The sequence below is a fragment of the Mycteria americana genome, chromosome 4 (assembly GCF_035582795.1).
Source record: "Mycteria americana isolate JAX WOST 10 ecotype Jacksonville Zoo and Gardens chromosome 4, USCA_MyAme_1.0, whole genome shotgun sequence".
Lineage (NCBI taxonomy): Eukaryota > Metazoa > Chordata > Aves > Ciconiiformes > Ciconiidae > Mycteria > Mycteria americana.
The window spans coordinates 57,653,884-57,673,231 of NC_134368.1; the positions used below are offsets into that span (position 1 = coordinate 57,653,884).

General features: G+C 43.3%; 1 protein-coding gene and 1 long non-coding RNA gene across 2 annotated transcripts; one reads left to right on the top strand and one right to left on the bottom strand.

The window, feature by feature from the left end:
- Positions 1-4,786: 4,786 nt before the first annotated feature.
- Positions 4,787-17,767, top strand: CISD2 (CDGSH iron sulfur domain 2). Its single transcript, XM_075500655.1, has 3 exons — positions 4,787-5,003; positions 16,166-16,377; positions 17,404-17,767. The coding sequence occupies exons 1-3, from the start codon at positions 4,901-4,903 to the stop codon at positions 17,491-17,493; spliced, it is 405 nt and encodes a 134-aa protein (XP_075356770.1). The 5' UTR covers positions 4,787-4,900; the 3' UTR covers positions 17,494-17,767.
- On the bottom strand, positions 12,055-19,107 carry LOC142409309 (uncharacterized). The gene is made up of 3 exons (XR_012775567.1): positions 18,449-19,107; positions 15,483-15,552; positions 12,055-13,464 (listed from the first exon to the last, which is right to left on the bottom strand). It is a non-coding gene; the product is annotated as an uncharacterized LOC142409309 (long non-coding RNA).
- Positions 19,108-19,348: the final 241 nt, after the last annotated feature.

The window sequence follows — 19,348 nt, forward strand, 5'->3', positions numbered from 1 at the left end:
CATAGTTTCATCTGGTGCTATTTCTGCAAATACTATAGTAGCTGTAGAAACCACTGATGTGGAGCAGTGCTAAACCATTGCATAAAAACACAATTCCAACTTGGAAAAAACATACAATGTAAGTAGAAAGTAACTGAACTTTATCTGGGGATATCTAGGAAGTTAGCACTGAATACACCTATGCTTTTTTGAGTTGGGGTTTTCGTCAACTTTGTTTCATATCCAACTCACGGGTAACATTTCCCACTCCCCAGCAGTAGTAGTCAGAGAAAGAAATTAAAATATTAAACCTGTGGATGAGAGATCAAAGTGTGGTATTTTTCTTGACTAAATAAAAACAGTGTCTACAGCTCTGTTCTCTCATGCACAAAGTTGCCATGTTGGAACTTGATCCAATTCTTAGAAACCTTACCATTTTTCTTTACATTCCTGTTTTCATACTTTTCGCAAATTAATTTGCTGCAATCTGCGACAATAAATAGCATTCTAAACCACAGGGAATTTTAAAACTCAACAATAATACATGCTATTAGTGGGACACTGCAGTTACTTAGGCAATTACAATAGCACCTGCTTTCAAAACATAATAGTTATATTATAAAATTCTTGGACATTTGTTAGATTAGAAAGTAATATCATGTTAATTTAGTAGTAATCTTATAATATGAAAATTATGCTACCACAAAATTACCCTATTGATTCTATTATAAATGTGATTTGTTTCCTTAACTTAGTTTCCTCTCAAACACTTTGCCCACCACAGAATAGTAGATATTTACAGAAGCAGAAGCCACTTAAGGTGCCAGTTCTCAGAGTCAAGTGAAAGCATGACAATCTCAGCTTTCTTCTAAAGGCAATTAAGTCTCTGGAAGTAAAAATAAGAAATGAAAACGTAACCTACATGCAATGCAATTGCAATTTGTTTGCAATGTTCATAAGCATAAAATAGGGGAAAGTAACTTCATATATATGGTCTTATGGTTTACGTTTTTAAGCCAGTCTCCTTATTTTTTGAGATTTAATTATTTAATAGTTGGGTGTTGACAGTGCTGCATAACTAACTGATGGAGACATCGCATGAAATGAATCACAGTTCCTACAGTCCTTCTGCGGTGTAGTGATTTTGCTTGCTTTTGGGGAAGTGGAAGAGAGAGAGATCTTTGCATACAGCAGGAACAGCAGCTAATCAAACCCCATTGTGAAATGATTCGAATACAAAGGGAGAGATCTAGCTTCCTCCTACACAGAGGCTTGTGTTTGCTGATCACAGAAGCCAGCCCTTTGGTGACAGGATAGTTTTTAGTTGACAAAGTACTTTTGCCGGCTGCAGAGATTATTCCAGGCGCTCAGTATGGAAAATGGCAATGCCAGTTCCAAGAAAATGGTTTTAACAACATGAGACATCCTGTTGATAGAAAAGCTCATTACCATGAAAGAGTGCTGAGCAAATTACTGGGCTACTTAGGCTTGTTTTAGAGATGGAAGGACTGCTACCTCTGTGTCTGCTACCTCAGAACCTTTCATCTTTTATCCTTACTGGTGTGTACTTGGTAAAATAAAATAAATAAATATAATTTATAAATGTTCTTTCCCTTTGCAAATCTTAGTGTTCTAGACAGATCGGTAACTATTATCTCATTTTACAGCTGAATTAAAGGCACAGGGAAATTAAGCAATTTTTGAGGGTAACAAGAGGAGGAACACAACCAGCTTCTTTTCACCTATGCTCAGTCTGTTGGACCAGGACCAACCACCTTGTGGATGCTGAAGGCAACTCTTATTTCTACGGTGAGCTGGACCAATGCAACTATGTTTTAGTGACATTGTGCTTGGCAGAATAAACTCTGCCAAGCATGACCTGCATCTGTGCCACAAACTTTTCTACCATTCTCATCAAAGCATGCATAGTAGTAAGTTAATTGGGCTGGTTCTCTTTTGGGCTGTGTTTTGGGAATTCCACGTAAAAGACCTGAGCTAGCACTAACTACGTAGATCTCCTCATGCGGGCTCCATGCTCCATCTTATCTGTAATGTTCTTGCTAGATGAAAAATCCCAGTGGTAGAGGATACCTACTGCTGAAAGCAATAATCATATTTCAGTGTCGGTGACGTAGGTTCTGTTCAAGGATCTATGCTTGGGATTTTTGTGCTGTTATTTTTACTATGGCGACTCCTATATATCCTACCCAATACCAGAGTTTCAGTGGCCAATTTCAGCATGAAACACATAAGCAGAGGCAATCTCTACTTTTTAACAGTTCACAAACTGAAGGTAAATATGCAAGAACAAATTGTTGCATATTCCTGTCCCCCAAAAAGCTAGAAAATTTTCCAGATACCCAACAGCATTGAGATTTGAGGCAAGGTTGAAAAGAATGATGATAAAATCCTGAAGAAGCAATCTGCCCATGGAATAAGAACATCCACATAGGGTGTTAAATGTATGTAACAGAAGGCAGAAGTCACACCTGCCTGGTAAACCTCCTGATGTTGACTGAGCTTAAGTTCTGACCCTGTAATATGGTCCCTGAAGATGGACTACTGCATAAAACCCTGTTCTCTTCTGCAGGACTGAGCAAGCCTGCAGCTTACATTTTTCCCCTTAAGTCAAACAGGAAGTCTGCAGCCAAGTTGGAGAGTGAACACACATCTCTTGAGCCCCAGTTCAAACTGGATTTCTAAAGACCATCTTTTGCCTCCCCTTCAGTTAAGAATCTCATTCAGGCTTCATTTTCTTTATAGTTTTTCCATAATCTATGACTTCAGCCTTTCATATACCAAAACCATTCATCACTCATGTCAACTGGTACATATGCAGACAGGCAAAGCGCAGTGAGAACGGCTCCTCTCTGCAACACGTGCAGATTGTCTAGCAGTGTGCTGAGTGGAGCGCTGATCAAAGGCAGCACAGCAGGGCTCAGGAGCTTCAGTGAAATGTCAGCTGTGCTCCCAGTATCACAGCTAGCATCCAGAGAAGGCTGGAAGAGCAGAAGAAAGGGAGGAGGACGGAAGGACAGAGGCTCTCAATTTCAATGTGAAGATGTTTGATTGAGAGCTGGAGGATTTACCTTATGTATCTTCAGCCTTATGTATTCTTTCCTCAGAAAATTTCACAAACAAGGTTACATCATGACATCTGATTTGTAATCTTTACAGAATAATCAAGCATTTTGCTCTTTCATTATCTTGTCTAATAGCAGACATTTGCCTACACAAGAAGGAATCATCTTAGGACATCAGACGTAGTCATTACAAGGATAAACTTAGGTGAGGCAGGGAACTAAGATACTCTGACATCACAGGAATATTCTCACTAGCTAAACAAGATGATTCATCAGGAAATGTTAATGTAGGGTCACACGTAGAAAAGTAATATTCAGGCCAGAAGCACAAACAAGCTGGATTTGTTTGTCTTAAACCTGGGTTTCAGTATTTGGCTTTTTGCCTTAGTTCTTTACGATGATTTTATCTTTTGGTTAAGATTATCCCGAATCAATCATTAAAGCAAACTACTGAAAGAGATCTACCACTGAGCTTGTATATCCTAGTCAATACAAGGCAAACATGACTGCTGAGTAGATTCAGCCAAAGACAGACCAGTGGGTTCATCTGACTCAAGAAATACCTGTAATTACTCTTTCATTGCTTTGCTCAACCCTGTTAACTTACCTCAGAACTTCTTAATTACCAATTCTGGGTTGGCAGGAAAAGTGCACAGTTGATATGGGCAGACATGGTGTGGTTTCTGTACGCTGAGGGAGGAGAGAGAACTGTGCTCCAGTCAAGATCACATAGGGAAGAAGATACGTCTTCTAGAAGGATTGCGCTGCTTCAGCTTTCGTGAAGATGCTTGTGCTCTGTGCTATATGCTATTAGCACTGGATGGGTTCACTCACAGTAGCAAAGCTTCTTGAACCAAATGGTGTTGGACTTGTGACCAACGGACTAATGCAAGAGTTTTCAGGTCTGGCTGGATTGTCTAAATTGATCAGGAATGGCTGCATGCTTCCCATTTTTTCACCCGGCTACACAGGGGCAATTTTCTATGCCAAAATAGCCAGTCTCCTTGACATAAAATGAAATAAAATTAAGTAACGTGCTCAGAGATACAGCTTGTTCTGTGCAAACTATTGCCAAGCACAAGGCGGATGGGCCTCTGCCTGTAACATTAAGCCTCTCAGCACTCACGTTATCCCACCTCAGAAGAGTTATGATACTATATGAAAAACACCGTTCATATGAAGAAAAATTTTCAGCCTTTTACTTCATTATTTTTAAGATTGTCGACATGAAACGCAACTTTAACACAACAGGGTGATGACAGGTCATATATAGCCTATATATCATAAGCCGCACTTTATTAAAGTCGCACTTCCTCACCTCCCTAGACGTACCTTCAAGTGAGGCCTGCGCAGGCGAAGCAAGGCCCAAGCGACCACCACCACAGACCCGCAGGCCGGGCGCTGCCCCCCTCGCCTCAGGAGAGCGGCTGACTCAGGAGCCGCCCTGCTGGCTGCCAACGGCCGCGGCGCCGGCCCGCGCCCACCGCCCCGCCCCGCCCCGCCCCGCCCCGCCCCGGCCCCGCTGGCCACCGGGCTCCGCTCGCGCCGCCGCTCCCTCCTGGCTGTAACGGCCGGCGCCGCCCGCGCGCCGCCTCGCGGCGGCAGCGCTCCCGGCCCCCGCGCGGCAGCGCCCCCCCGCGGCGCCCGCAGGAAGCGCGGCCCGAGCGGAGGGGCAGCGGTTGTATCTCTGAGCGCATGAGCACGCGGGGCCGGCACCGGCGTCGCCCCGCCCCGCGGCGCATGCGCAGCGAGAGTAGCCCGAGGAAGCGCGCGGGTCGCCGTGTCGGGGGCGGTTGGTGGTCGCGGTGCGCTTCCCTCACTCTCTAACGGCAGCCGCCATGGTGCTGGAGAGCCTGGCCCGCATCGTCAAGGTCCAGCTCCCCGCGTACCTCAAGCGCCTGCCGCTGCCCGAGAGCGTCGGCGGCTTCATCCGCCTCACAGGTAGGTGGGGGGAGCGGGGGGGCTCGGCGGCCGTGACCCCCTTCCCGCCCCGGCGCCCGCGGGTGGCGTGAGGGGTGCGGCGCGCTTCTGCCTGACACTGGAGCCCGTCTGGGTTCCGGCATGTCCCCCGGGCCTGCCCCATGTCGGACTGCGACTTTCACTCCTCGCTCCAGGCATCGCTCGCTTTCTCCCGGCCGTGCAAAACAAGTTAGGTATCTGTTACAGGAGGGTGGAACCTCGAACGTTAAATCGCCGTTAGACTGTTACAGCAGGAAAATTTTCCGACAAGACGTTAAAGATGCCATGTGAGGTAGATGATAACACTCAGAATAAAATGTAGCGATAGAGTAAAACGTACCAGGCTCCTCGGCCCCAGCTCGTTTGTACTGTACTTAAAATTCCTCTCTGTGCAAATTCCAGCAAGTCAGAGGCCGTGCACGTACAGAAAATGGGATTTTAGCTGAAGGCCTAAAACATTGCCTCTTCATTTGCTTAAAAGGTTAAAGAGAGCGTCTATACTGATTAAAAAAAAAATCTGTTTCTGGGAGCCTGCTATGTACACAAAGTTAGGGGGTTTTATTTAATCATTTTTATAAGTATTTTCTGGGTGAGGGAGTGAAATATTCATTAATCATAGCCCTATCACAGAGTGAACAAGAAAGAAAACTAAATATTAGCAAATTCTTTAGGTATTCATTGCATTTCAGTGCTTTGCAAACTGGAACTATCAGAGCCCAGGCTCAGCTGTGATAATACAGGTAGAACCTTAAGTAGTGTCAAATGACAAGATTAGTTTGGTGAGAATAAAGAAGAGGAATGCTCTAACAGAAACTCTGTGGAAATAGAAAAAGTATTCAAAGTGTAGAATCAGCCTTATATGTTTATCTTGCAGCACTAAGCTATATGACTTTAATAGTGCTGGAAAATGATTTAATTTAGAACAGGCACAATTTATTTAAAACCAGGTTTGAGTACTTTTTTCCCAGCATGTTTATGCTGCTTGTAAACTTAAAGTTCCATTATCTTTCCCACAACAAGGAAACTTATTTTAAATGAACTGTTCTTTCCCCACAACTACTCTCTCATCTGAAAATGCTGTTAATTATATTTACCGAATAGAGAAATTCACCTGCTACAAAGTTGAGAGGAAGGGGATACAACAAGCTACAGAACAGTGCAGCTTCTCATATTCCTAGCATTTGGCAGTTTCCTACTTCAGTCATTGCCTTTTTATCCACAAGTTGTACTTAAAACTTGTTAAGCTTAGTAATGCTTGAGTTTTACCTCTTCTTGCTTCGCTTGTCCAGACGTATATTTCTGTAACAGGATTATTTGTGCAGTCTCTGTATTTATTCACACTACATAGTAGTAATATAATTTATTCTGAAAACCTCTGGTCAGAACTTTTTTATTTTTTAACAGAATGGTCAATGGGGGAGAACTGTTTTGCTGTCATGTTATTTACCCCATTGACAGGTACTTCCTTGAATTTGGAGGGAGGGCAAGAAGCAAACAACTGAAACCTTAAGTGGAGACCAAACATGGGAAATGTCAGTCCCAAAAATATTAAACAAAGGTAAAAGAAGGAACTGAGTCAGAAATTGCTTTGAGACCTGTAGGATTTAATGAGCGTACCTGAAAAAATCCACTGCCTCTAATTCTTAGTGATTTCTTTGACTGGTCTTGTGCTAAACACTCTAAAAAGGGGAAACAGGTACAATTAAAAATACATAGCTATAGAGACAACATTTTGACACTGTTTTAATTTTTTTCAACAGTCAGCTAGACTAGACTAATATCTGCCCTCATACTTCTATATCTTCCTCTTAAGGTGGGTATGAATGGAAATGGAGGAAAAACCAGCAAAACTGTACAAGGTGCTTAAAGTTATGGCATAGGGTAAATGCAACGGGCTTTTCAGAAGGAAATCATAGGACACCACATCCTAGGCACCTAAATTAAAAAATTATCCTCTCTTGGTGCTTAAAAGTTATTGAAAGTCATTGAAACCTCACTGCTCATTAAAGACTTTTGTAGTTACCTGCAGTCAGAGCTGCTGTCAGTCTGAAGTTTCATCTGAGAAAACCAGATTGCTTCAGCAAGTGCCGCCTCTTCTATATTGTTGTTGTGGCCTTAGTCTGTCCTGTCCTAAAGTCATAAGCCTCTAAGAGCAGGGGCTTCCCAATTCTGGGAGTTATTTTGCAGCAGCGACTTACAGGATCATATCTATTGAATTACTATTATTGAAAGACTAATAGACAATAGAGAAGATTAGATTAATATTCTCTTTTGTGTTTACTACTACTACAAATTACAGAGGAGCATATTCTTTGGCAAATGACATATCAAACATGTCAAGCATTTTTCTTTGCTTCTGTTTGGAAGGTGAGAAATAATACTGATCTTAAAATATTTCAAGTGCTTTACTATTTGTCCTTTGGTGGCATCTACTGAACTTAGGAACCAGCACTATAAACACCAGCTAGCATAGAACTTGTTCGCAAAGGCAGGCCAGAACCCAAATCTGGAACAGTGCAGTGCTTTGCTTGTTAGCTCTTTTATTGCTTCTGTAAACCGTCATTAGCTTCCAGGCAGATGCAACTTCAGTTCTTGTAGTGCATCAGTTGTAGAAACGAGAGACCAAAAGTATAGGGAGGATCCTTTTGTATAGGCTATTGTATAGTGTGCTGATTAAAAATCTTGAGACACCTGTTGTCTGTGGTGACCTCACCAAATCACAACGGAAAACTGCTTGCTTGGAGAGAGGAAGACTGTTAACATCCAGTGCAGAACTCCTGAAGGTAAAAGCAATGAGGGAAGAAGGAAAGAATGTTTGACCTTGGGTTTGAAAGTGGATATCTAAATTGTCGTGCTGCTGCTGCTCAGAAGCCTCTTTCAGTTTCTTGTCATAGCTGCTTTACGCCCCCCCCTTCTCAAGTTCGCTGAAATGAACAGTGTTGTCTCATGCTGGCGTTGCTTTTTATCATGGTACATGTCATTAAAATGGCATAGACGTTCACCTCAAAATAGCATGTGGTCAGAATTTCAAGGTTTATGTAAGAATCTAGGTGCTGGTCGTCTTTCCATAAACATGACACAGTCCTGTGTGAGCTGTCTAACACTTGGCCTGCATGTTAAGAGGGACTTCAATGTAACAAGCTGCCAGGAAGGAAGAGGACAGTTTTGTGGATCATCTTTTATGGTACTGAGGGAAAGAAGGGTGATACCATAATAACAGAGTCTGCAGAGCCCATTGGAACAATGAATTTGTCATTTGCAGAGAGGCTTACTAACCTACCCATAGCTTTGGCTTTTAATTTATTTAAAGTGTGCTATGTTGCTAAAAGGACTGTCATCTCTCTACCTTCATACCTGCTGAACAAGTTAATAGACATATTAAAGTGGTGCATGGAGTCCTTTGTGTTTTGTTTGTGTAGCAATGAGAACACCCTTAAGAGACCCAAGCAAACAGCAGAAAACAGTTAGGATAGAACTGCTTATTAGTTCTGAAGAGAATGTAATTGAGTGTCTCGTCCCACTTGGTGGGTTGCGAGAGGGGTGAATCTTTTCGATTCCCCGATGGTTTGTGTACCGACAAAAGCCAATCTCTGCTCGGCAGAGCCGCGTGGTCAGTAGAGTCACGACAATGACTCAGAGGAACAGTCTGGCCAGCAACTTTATTAACTGGTGAATTCCACAAATGGACAAACTTGATGAACTGGTGAGCTCAATGAACGAACAAAGGCGATTTGGCAATGGAGCTATTTTCTGGGCAACCCGTCACAATTTATCCCAAACTTGCTTATATTGCAAGAGTAGAGGAAGAGAGAAGTGAGAAAAAGAAAGGAGAAGAGAGGAGGAAAGAGAAAGAAAAAGTATCACCACCCTTGGATCCCGCGATGACGATGACAGACGTGGCAATCCTCCAGTGGTGGGCGTGCATGCGCTTCCCTGGGGGGGGCATGTCTTTTATGAGCTAATCCCTGCCTCCAGGTATGCCCCTTCAGGACTTACATGGTTCTTGTTCTAGAAAGTTCTCAATCTTCTGCGCAGGCGCTGGGGGAGGGGGGTGGTCACGAGGGGTCTCTCGGGCAGTTGCAAGCCCCTTCCTCAGATCAACTCTGTGTGATCTCTGGCCATACATGGTAAGGTCCGGCAGAACCTGGAACCACGCATCTTCTGACACGCTCTCCCGCACGTCCTGCTCCCGCTCTCACTCTCCCCCACCCTGTGCTCACCAACCTGCTGTCGCCATGCAAATAGCGCCTGAAGTCGCCACAATGTTTGAGACATTAACTCTTTCAGTCTCTCACACCACCCCGTGGCTCAAACATTGTCTATATAATCTTCATCCAGGGTGACGATTTTCACATAGAGAAGATCAAGAAGACACAGTTTGACATTTCCAACGAGAGTTAGTGGAGGGTCCTTGATTTTGTCTTCCAGGGTGGTGATATGAACATAGTGAACAGCAGGAGAAAAGAGAACGAAAGCAGAAGCAAGCAAACGGGTAATCATACATTAAACAATAGCTATGCCAGTCATAAGGAACAGGAATCCCGCCAACAGGGTTATTCCAATTTGAATTAACCATTTCCCCCACCCTGTGACTCCCCAGCATTGTAGCAGGGAAGCGAACCAAGATCCGGGTGCGTGCCCGTCGAAACAGTCTTTTGGTTGGAGTGATCGAAATAGTTCGGCAGCTTGGTCAGCAATTTATTTCATTTTGGTCCGTGCTGCCTCTATAGTAGTACTGACATGAGTGTAGTAGTAGTAGAGTGTAGTAGTACTGGAGTTGTGAGATGGACAATGTTATACAACATTCTCCATCACTTAAATTCAACATCGAATTTTTTGGGGCTTCTGCCACTTCCCAATGCACTCGCCAGGGAGGGGCGGTGAAACTGAAAACACGAGATGGGCATAAGGATAGGATGACTAATCCACATTTCAGACCAGCGTGATACTTCAATGTTAAGCAGGAATAAAATTTCCTGTTAGAACATCCCGAAACTAGTCCCAAGGGGGCTGGGGATATGCTAATTTTACAGGTATGTCAGGTTTTGCAGTGAGCAGCAGGCTCTGCAAAGGGTAGTGTGTACAGGGTATGCTACAATACTTGACTCTACCATAAGTCTTGTTGCACGGAACATCCCGGTTTCTATATCCGCGGGAAGGATAACCCCAACAAATACACGTGTCCCTTATCAGAACCCTTACTCTCTCCAAGAGCCAGGTTTGGGGGGGGGGGTGTCCCCAGGACCAGTGTTATAGTTAAGAACTTTTCCAAGTTATACATAATATTGGGCAATGCAACAAAAACCACCACCACCAAATATCAGTCTTTGTTTGGTTGACTGGGGAAGGGCAACACATATCCCTTCCAGATTCTAGTAAACACATGAATTGGTTCCCACACAAGCTTCTAAGGAATATGGTTTCCACTCCCCGCCATGTCCTCCTTTCCCAGAAGAGAGGAGGACCACCATCCATGTGAGAAATAGTAGATACATATTAGGGCTATTATTACAACATTGGCAGTACTCATCGAGGTCCAGCACTCCTCTGACAAGATTGCTATGGTTTAGCAGGCGATGGTCTGGTTCTCCCCCGGAAAAGAAAAGGAAAAGTCGGTCCCTTTTCGGACCGGTTTTAAAAGCGAGGGATTATCAGGAGGTCTTCCGACAGGTAGACCTTTTAAAAGCCGATTGTCTAATCCGGTTCTCCTAACTGCAGCTTTACCCCTTTGTTCCCCTCCGGAGATTCCCATGTTGCGGCTATAATTGATCAGCTCCTGCGCAACCCCTCACCAGGTGAGGGGGAATTCTGCCGGAGTGGACTGTGTTTGGCTTCTCCCTGGCGTTAGCATTTCTGTTAAACGCTCCTGAATTGGGAGCGCTACCCTTAGGTGGTCCTGGATTTGTATGGCATGTAGCTTCAGGGGGTCAGGGAGGCCCTTTATCAGGGGTTTCATTTGACTGGGGTCAGCTTTTAGCAACATCGGGGAGGGCTGATGGGGTATTAAGTGCCGGCCATGCACGAGCTGGAGGCAGACAGCTTTCTGCACACTCTCGGTAATTTGATCCAGTCCTGGAGTGGGGATGGTCACCGGATCTCCCTGTTCCAAGGGGTCTAGCCCTCCAGCCCAGTATGCCACCCTTTGAGTGAGGGACCAGGGGGCTCGAGTGTTGGGGACAGTTAGAAACACGCCTGGACCCCAGTATCCCTGCGCCTCCTCCTCGGAAAGTTTAATTCTGTCGTGTGTCCCCCCCCCCCCGTGAGGGAGACCCTCCACACATATTCCGTCTTCGTTTCTCTAGGGAGCCTACTATATCTATCGTGTAATTTCGCCAATTCAGTTGCACTATAGGGTATTTCTTTTGTTATGATTTCTGGCGCGCTATCAGCACCCCCTTCATATTGAAATTCCATTTTAATAAGTGAGCGAAGTTGGGGAGCAGTTCTCTCGTCATGTTGGCACTTTGCCTGTTCCATTTCCTCCCAGGAGTAGTGGCCACCTACCCCCCCATCAACTAGCTCGCGTTCCTTAGACAGACCGGAGTGCCCATGCTCGCTCTCCAGATCCTGCCTCCGCTAGCACCGACCGCAACCCGCGCTCCCTGACAAAAGGATTGCGCAACTGATTCTGCAACCTACTCGCTCCTGTTTCCGCTTGCACCCGTTTTTTCCGCTCAGCTTCCAGCTCCGCTTGCAAGGGTTCAAGCAAATCCCATTTTTTCCACTCAGCTTCCAGCTCCACTTGCAAGCTTTTAACCAAATCTTGTAACGATTCGCTCGCTTCCCGCTCAGCCCGTTTTACCGTGCACTTATACTTCTGCACTGCCATCAGCGCAGCTACTAAAACACCTAAACCAACAGCTTTTAACAACTCTAACAAAGGGGAGCAGTCCAGATCAGGCTGAACCCGGGAAGCCATGATCATCTATCTGCCGGAGGACTCGACTCAGCCGATTCGTGTCCTCCCTTCTCGACTCAATCGATATCCCCTCCCTGTTCCTCTCACTGATCAAGTCGGGGAATCCCACTTCTGACACCAAATTAATGTCTCGCCCCACTCAGTGGGTTGCGAGAGGGGTGAATCTTTTCGATTCCCCGATGGTTTGTGTACCGACAAAAGCCAATCTCTGCTCGGCAGAGCCGCGTGGTCAGTAGAGTCACGACAATGACTCAGAGGAACAGTCTGGCCAGCAACTTTATTAACTGGCGAATTCCACAAGTGGACAAACTTAATGAACTGGTGAGCTCAATGAACGAACAAAGGCGATTTGGCAATGGAGCTATTTTCTGGGCAACCCGTCACAATTTATCCCAAACTTGCTTATATTGGAAGAGTAGAGGAAGAGAGAAGCGAGAAAAGGAAAGGAGAAGAGAGGAGGAAAGAGAAAGAAAAAGTATCACCACCCTTGGATCCTGCGATGACGATGACAGACGTGGCAATCCTCCAGTGGTGGGCGTGCATGCGCTTCCCTGGGGGGGGGCATGTCTTTTATGAGCTAATCCCCGCCTCCAGGTACGCCCCTTCAGGACTTACATGGTTCTTGTTCTAGAAAGTTCTCAATCTTCTGCGCAGGCGCTGGGGGAGGGGGGTGGTCACGAGGGGTCTCTCGGGCAGTTGCAAGCCCCTTCCTCAGATCAACTCTGTGTGATCTCTGGCCATACATGGTAAGGTCCGGCAGAACCTGGAACCACGCATCTTCTGACACGCTCTCCCGCACGTCCTGCTCCCGCTCTCACTCTCCCCCACCCTGTGCTCACCAACCTGCTGTTGCCATGCAAATAGCGCCTGAAGTCGCCACAATGTTTGAGACATTAACTCTTTCAGTCTCTCACAGTAAGTAATTTGAATTTGCATGAAGAATTTCATCAGTTTAGAGAATATACAATCACAGTTCCAATCTTAATTTTGACTGGTAGCTAATACTTGTTAAAATTTTGGCTTGCGGTTGAGCTGTTACTCTAAGAAGCTGCTTTTGGGTCTGCATAGGGTCATTTCCACAGAAATTGGCTAAGACATAAATCAAAGTGAAAGATATCAAAGGAGTAGTTGGTGAAAGACAAGCAGGGACCACTTGCTTTGATTTGGCTGTCAGTGGCTGGCCAGTCCCTTTCTGTTCACAGTGTATGTGTATCTTATTTTTTTGGACTTGTTACTGTTGGACTAAATGTTAAGACAACCTCTCCTTGAAAATTTAACTGTGGCCTATGGTCCATGGCCTCAGCTTCTTGGAATTCTGTGGGCATTCCTGTTTCAGTGATGTTCCTGATACTTTCCAGGACTTATCTTTGGGATCGGTCTCTGTCTAACACAAGTCAAGTTTGAAGACTAACCTCTTCGATACTCTACTCTCCATTTCTGGCTCCAAAGACTGCCTCTTCCCATGCAGCAGAACTGATAAAGAATCTCCAGAATCAATGTAATTGCTGAATTCTGAGTTATCAGCTGTGAAAATAAACAAGTCTTGTGAGTTGCCTTACATCTGCTTCAGAAAGGTATGAATGGCTTCAAAAACACGGAGCAGCTTACAGTTGTAGGAAGACATCATTGCATTTGTTTGAAGCTTTTCTCCCATCCCCACCCACTCAGTCCAAAGATCTGTGACTTTTTTACTTTGTGACAGTATCATGTGTCTCATGGCCTAGAAGCATGGTCATGTTGATTTTTCCATCTAAAAGTATGAGCTTCTGGCAGTCTTTTGGCAATAACAAGTCAGTTTGATTAGTGTACACATTGGTGTAATTGGGGGCTTTCCATAGACTCCCAGATTAGAAATACGTAAAGAAATCATTGGCTAGTGAGGACAAAACTCTGTATCAGCAGTTAGCATGATGCAAATATTAAATAATAACCATGATAAATAATATCCTTGTACTTCCTATTCCTGTTTCTTCCTAATTTCTTTTTTCAGAGGTTACAGCTATCATGTTCCCATTTCATTTGGGTGAACCCAACTGGTTATGAGTCTCGCATAGACATGACTACTGTTCTGATTTTTTTTTTTTGTCATATTGTGGAGTTTCAAGCTGTATTGAGATGCCACTTGCTGTAATGTTGCTGGTCTCTTTTAACGACGTTTAATTCTGATGCGAGATTTCCTTTTTGTGTGTCAATCTTAGCCCAGTTGTATTCATCACACACTTGATAGGTGCCCTGCTTCTGGTTACGGTGCACCTGTTGGAACGTCTGTTTTGTCTTGGAGTTCAGCATAGCTTTGTAGAGATCCACCTCTTTGCCAACAGTCAGGTTAGATACTCAATTTGGAAGTTCTTTTCAGTGACCAAATATTTTTCCTCTTTTCTAAAGTACATTCCAAGTCAGTCCTTCATGTAAGGTCAGCAAGTGCATTTGGATTCCTATTGACAGGGTGTTGTGGAACAGTAATGATAGAAAAGAAACAGGCACTGCTGTCCAGGAAAATCAGTATTTTGTGTAACTGAAAATGTTTAAGTATCTCAGTGCTAATTGTTATTATTTAGGGCTTACAGCTTGTTGGGGGAACTGAGAAAAGAGCAACAGAGATTAGTCTATTGCAGTGACTCAGCAAATTTTGTCACTTGTGTGTAGGGACCGCTGCAAGTGTAGGTGTAGAAAGACTACTGAAAGTTCTTGCAGTGCATTTAGCATTTATACAGTTGTGGTGCATTCCCAGATAAATGCAGTAAGTGTGGTTTTCACTTCAGAGGCTATAGAAAGCTCAAAGAACATAAAATTAGTCCCACAAAGTATTTTCATTACGTGGTGTACTTCCAGAAAATTCAAATTATTAAGAAAAAGCCACTGTGTTCTAACTGGAAAAGTATTAGCATGAACATGTGCTCCGTTATTACAAATAAAATCAAGCTATACAGAATAATGTACTTTGAAAGCTATGTTTCTCTGAGAATTTTCTGAGCGGTAATTTCATCACAGAAACCTACCTAGCATCCTTAGCCTGCTCTATTGCATTTCCTTTCTTGTACATCTTAATCTTGAAAAACAAACTGTAGGACAAAATTTTGCTATGTTCTGATTCTAAATAGCTTAAAAGAGGAACTTGATTACAGTGTCTTGTGTTACGAAGTGCTTGTGCAGCTATTTGTGCTCCAGCTCATTACACTTCTTTGTTTCTCATTTTAAAATATTTTTACTCTCTTCCATTTCTATATGAGTGTTTAGATTTAATGTATTCTCCAGAAATTTAGAAAAATGCACTCTCCTTTGTTGCACCGTGGTACTTAAATTACACTGGAGTATTGTCACAGCATGTTTTGCTGGAAAAGTGGATCCACCTTTAATATATATAGATCTTATGCCAGGTGCTGATGAATTTCTTAAAAAGTCCAGTGAGTCTTTGTCTCACCAGTATGTCTAGATGATTTATCCTCTGCAGCTAAGTCTGCAGAGGATACTGGAATTTTTCACCTGTACTTAAAAGAAGTTCCTCAGCTTGGTAAAAAGCAATTTTCTGTGGCTTCACTTACCTGATCTCAGGAATCTTTCTTTCTCTGTGCATTGTAGAAGCTGGTGGCAGATCCCTGAGCAAACAGAGTTCTGAAAAATAAAACCAAAAAGATTGGTGAAGGTTTTGCTAGTGCTTATCTAATAATCTGTATAATTTCTACCAAAAGTTTCTAAAAAACTTGGAACAAATAAAATGAGGAAAACTTCAAGAAGCTAAAAATCTGAAATAAGCAATTAAAGATTGAATTACAAAACTTACTGAATAGTTCTTCATATACAGAATGTTAAGGTACCAGCACTGAATGTACTTACTGCATGTAATCATGCCCAGTTTGCTAGTACACAGTGCTGGTTTACCTTGGGTGAGCAGAACCCCTGTAATTTTAGGGTTCCTCATTTCAGTATGTCTTTTATTTGTTTTGGATTTATTCTTGTCCATTGAGTCATCTTCTAGAGTGTTAAAATTAAACTTCAGATTAAATTCTAGGAGTCAAATTTTTACCTTGGCTACAGTAAAACCCAGGTTTTAATCTGGGTTGTCTTTCTTCTTAAGACTTACCCACAGAGTCTTGTTTGACTTGTCAGAGCCTTGCTGACTGAGCAACCCCATTCCCTACCCTAAGCCTAAGTTATTTGAGAGTAGCTGATGCTGCACCATACTGAAGTGGTGTCAAGAGCCAATCTAAATTCCACCTGTCTTTAGTTTCAGAATGGCTGCGGTTATTGCCTTTCCTGGGTGTGCTGGCCTTGCTGGGTTACCTCGCTGTTCGTCCGTTCCTCCCCAAGAAGAAACAGCAAAAGGATAGCTTGATTAACCTCAAGATCCAGAAGGAAAATCCAAAAGTAGTGAATGAAATAAACATTGAAGATCTGTGTCTCACTAAAGCTTACTGCAGGTGTTGGCGCTCTAAGACGGTAAGACACTTTGTGCTACTGTAGGATTAGAGATTGAAACTTGCATATTTTTATCAGTGCTTCGGTGGTGAATTGCTACATGTTGACCTGTTGCTTTTCTCTGGAGGTGGAACATGTTCCTGGCTTTTGAGAATGGCACAGTTCTTATTTTTCTCTACTGTAAACCTATCTACATGCAGAAAGAAACTGTAGAAACTTGTAAGAAACAGTAGAGTTTTTCTAGAAACACAGAGTGGCTACCTGCGAGTAGATTAAAATCAAGCCAGCCTTGTTTAATATTTGGAAATACATTGCAACTAACTAGACAATAACTACTCTGCTTTGCAAAAACAGTGCTTAGAAAGTTGTTCATATTAGAATGAAAGTAAGGCTGGACCTGTGTTGGTGAGGGAGAGCATATCCCCATCTGGTCCAGAGCAGCCAGTAGGTGACTGGTTTGGATAGTCCGTATCCCCCAAGTCAAAGAGATGTACATGGGTATTTTTATCTACCCTAAATTTCTTTTGAATATCTTGACTGCACTCTGCTTTTGTCCTCTCTGGACTGCATGCTTTCCTGTTTCAACAAAAAAATCTGCCCTGGACCTAAGAAACCCTCTCAACTATTCTCCCTTCAGAATAATCACTTCAGCAAAGTGTTTCAGTTTTCCTTCAAACAGTACTTTCTCATTGTGAATTATTAAATCTATTAAGAGCACTTTTACTAGTTTCACAATCAACCTTAAACCATTTGTGGCTATGATGGCTGCTTTGCTTGCTGTTCTTCCATGGAAAAGGCTTTGTCCCTAACTTTGTGTCTAAGAACAGCAATTTTAGGACCTCACAAACTTAGTTACCAGTGGGTTTTTTTCCTTAGTAACATGTGTCCTATGTTTGATAGGAGACAGGGAGTTTGACGTTGAAACGGGACATAGTAGGAAGAACTAGCAACATTATCAAAGTGCTCTTGGCATAGGAAGAAGTATAAAAATCACCATGCAATTGCTGTACAGAGCTATACTAATTCCTTATGCATGTTTTCTTCCAGTTCCCTGTCTGTGATGGCTCCCACAACAAGCACAATGAATTAACAGGAGATAATGTAGGTCCACTAATACTCAAGAAGAAAGAAGTATAGCAGATGCGTAATCCACTAGATCATGACTGATAAAAAGTCTTTTTATACTGTTGTAGTTACAAGGGACAGCATTTTATTATGTGATTGGTATGATTTAGTCTAATGATTGCTGTAGATTTGTTTTTGGAATAAACTGCATTTAGACAGTGCTAAATCTGTTACTGTTTTGATACTTAATTCTGAGAAGAATTATGTCTGCTTTGTAAAAGTGTAAAGTAACTATCTCTGTAAATAAGTCGTTTATTTCAACAATAAAATGACTTCCTACAATTAAGCCTTTTTTGTATGAACATGCAGTTATAAAACTGTCACTATTTCCAAGTGACAGAAGTGTACCTTTCTGTTGATTTTGTTCTGCTGAGAAGCCATGTTTTGTTCTGTGTTTCAGGAATAAATTTAAGTGCACTGAAGTGGGGAAAAAAGATAATAAATTCATCCTTTGTGAATACACCTAAGCATATCAGTGCATGCACCTGCACTGAGGGCAGGCAGCATAACGATGTTAGGTTAAGCTAGGTGAAGGTCAGGCACTGCACAGGCCAAAGTGGGCTGTTTGTTAGTCTCATGCAAAGCAGCCTGGCTCAGACAAACCTCACACAGCTGGACAGTCTCATACCATGTCCTAGGTGGAGTGCTCCAGTTCCAGATCATATAAACTAAACTATTGAGCGGATCAGCCACTAACATTATCCCTTTATTTCAGGCCCCTGCATTGATCGTTCCTGAGCTCTTGTGAGGAAACACAAATTTGCTCCTTGCAAGTTCACTTGCACTGTAGCTGCTACTTTTTGTAGCAGGGACTTTCATGGGAGGAATTGGTTAAATGACAGAACCAAGAAAGCAGAGCTGAGCTGTATTCTTGGCTTGTTGCGCATTCAGAATGATTATTTGGGCAAGTCAGAACTTTGCTGTGGTACAGGTTAATTCCAGATGCAGGTAAATAATTGCTACTTACCTAACTGTTAGACTTCTAATTAATTCTTCTAAAGTACTTTATTCTTCAATCAAAGACTGTATCTGTCAGTTTAAAAATAAAAATTTCATCCATGCTACAATTTTAGACAATTGTACTAAGGCAGATTTCAGCTGTTCCTTAACAGCATTTCATTTGACCCATAGTTCGGCAGGGGGGGAAGCCCCAGAGCGGTGTGCCATTGCCAAAGCTGATCACCGCAGTGCTGGCACAGAAAGCAAGTCAGGAAGCAGCTCTTGCATAATGGCTCTCAGCAGTAGAGCTGAGGTAGATTATTCCTCCTGCGTTTGTAACAGTTGTAGTTCTAGGTACCTAAACCTCTTGCCTTGTCGCAAAAGAGGGCAGGTTAGGATACGATTGTATGTTAAATGCCTGCTTTTACAAAGTGCGTAATAGAACCATGGTGCAGTCTTTAAATGCTTCATGGTGGTCTTACCTTGATGGATGGGTATAGATGTGGCTGGGATAGAGTTAATTTTCTTCACAGTAGCTAGTATGGGGCTGTGTTTTGGATTTGTGCTGGAAACAGTGCTGGTAACACAGGGCTGTTTTAGTTACTGCTGAGCAGGGCTTACACAAAGTCAAGGCCTTTTCTGCTCCTCACCCCACCCCACCAGTGAGGAGGCTGGGGGTGCACAAGAAGCTGGGAGGGGACATGGCTGGGACAGCTGACCCCAACTGACCAAAGGGATATCCCATACCATATGGTGTCATGCTCAGCATATAAAGCTGGGGAAGAAGAAGGAAGGGGGGGACATTCGGAGTGATGGCATCTGTCTTCCCAAGTACCCGTTATGCGTGATGGAGCCCTGCTTTCCTGGAGATGGCTGAACCATCTGCCAGGCTGAACCATGGCTGAACCATGCCTGCCCCTGGGAAGTA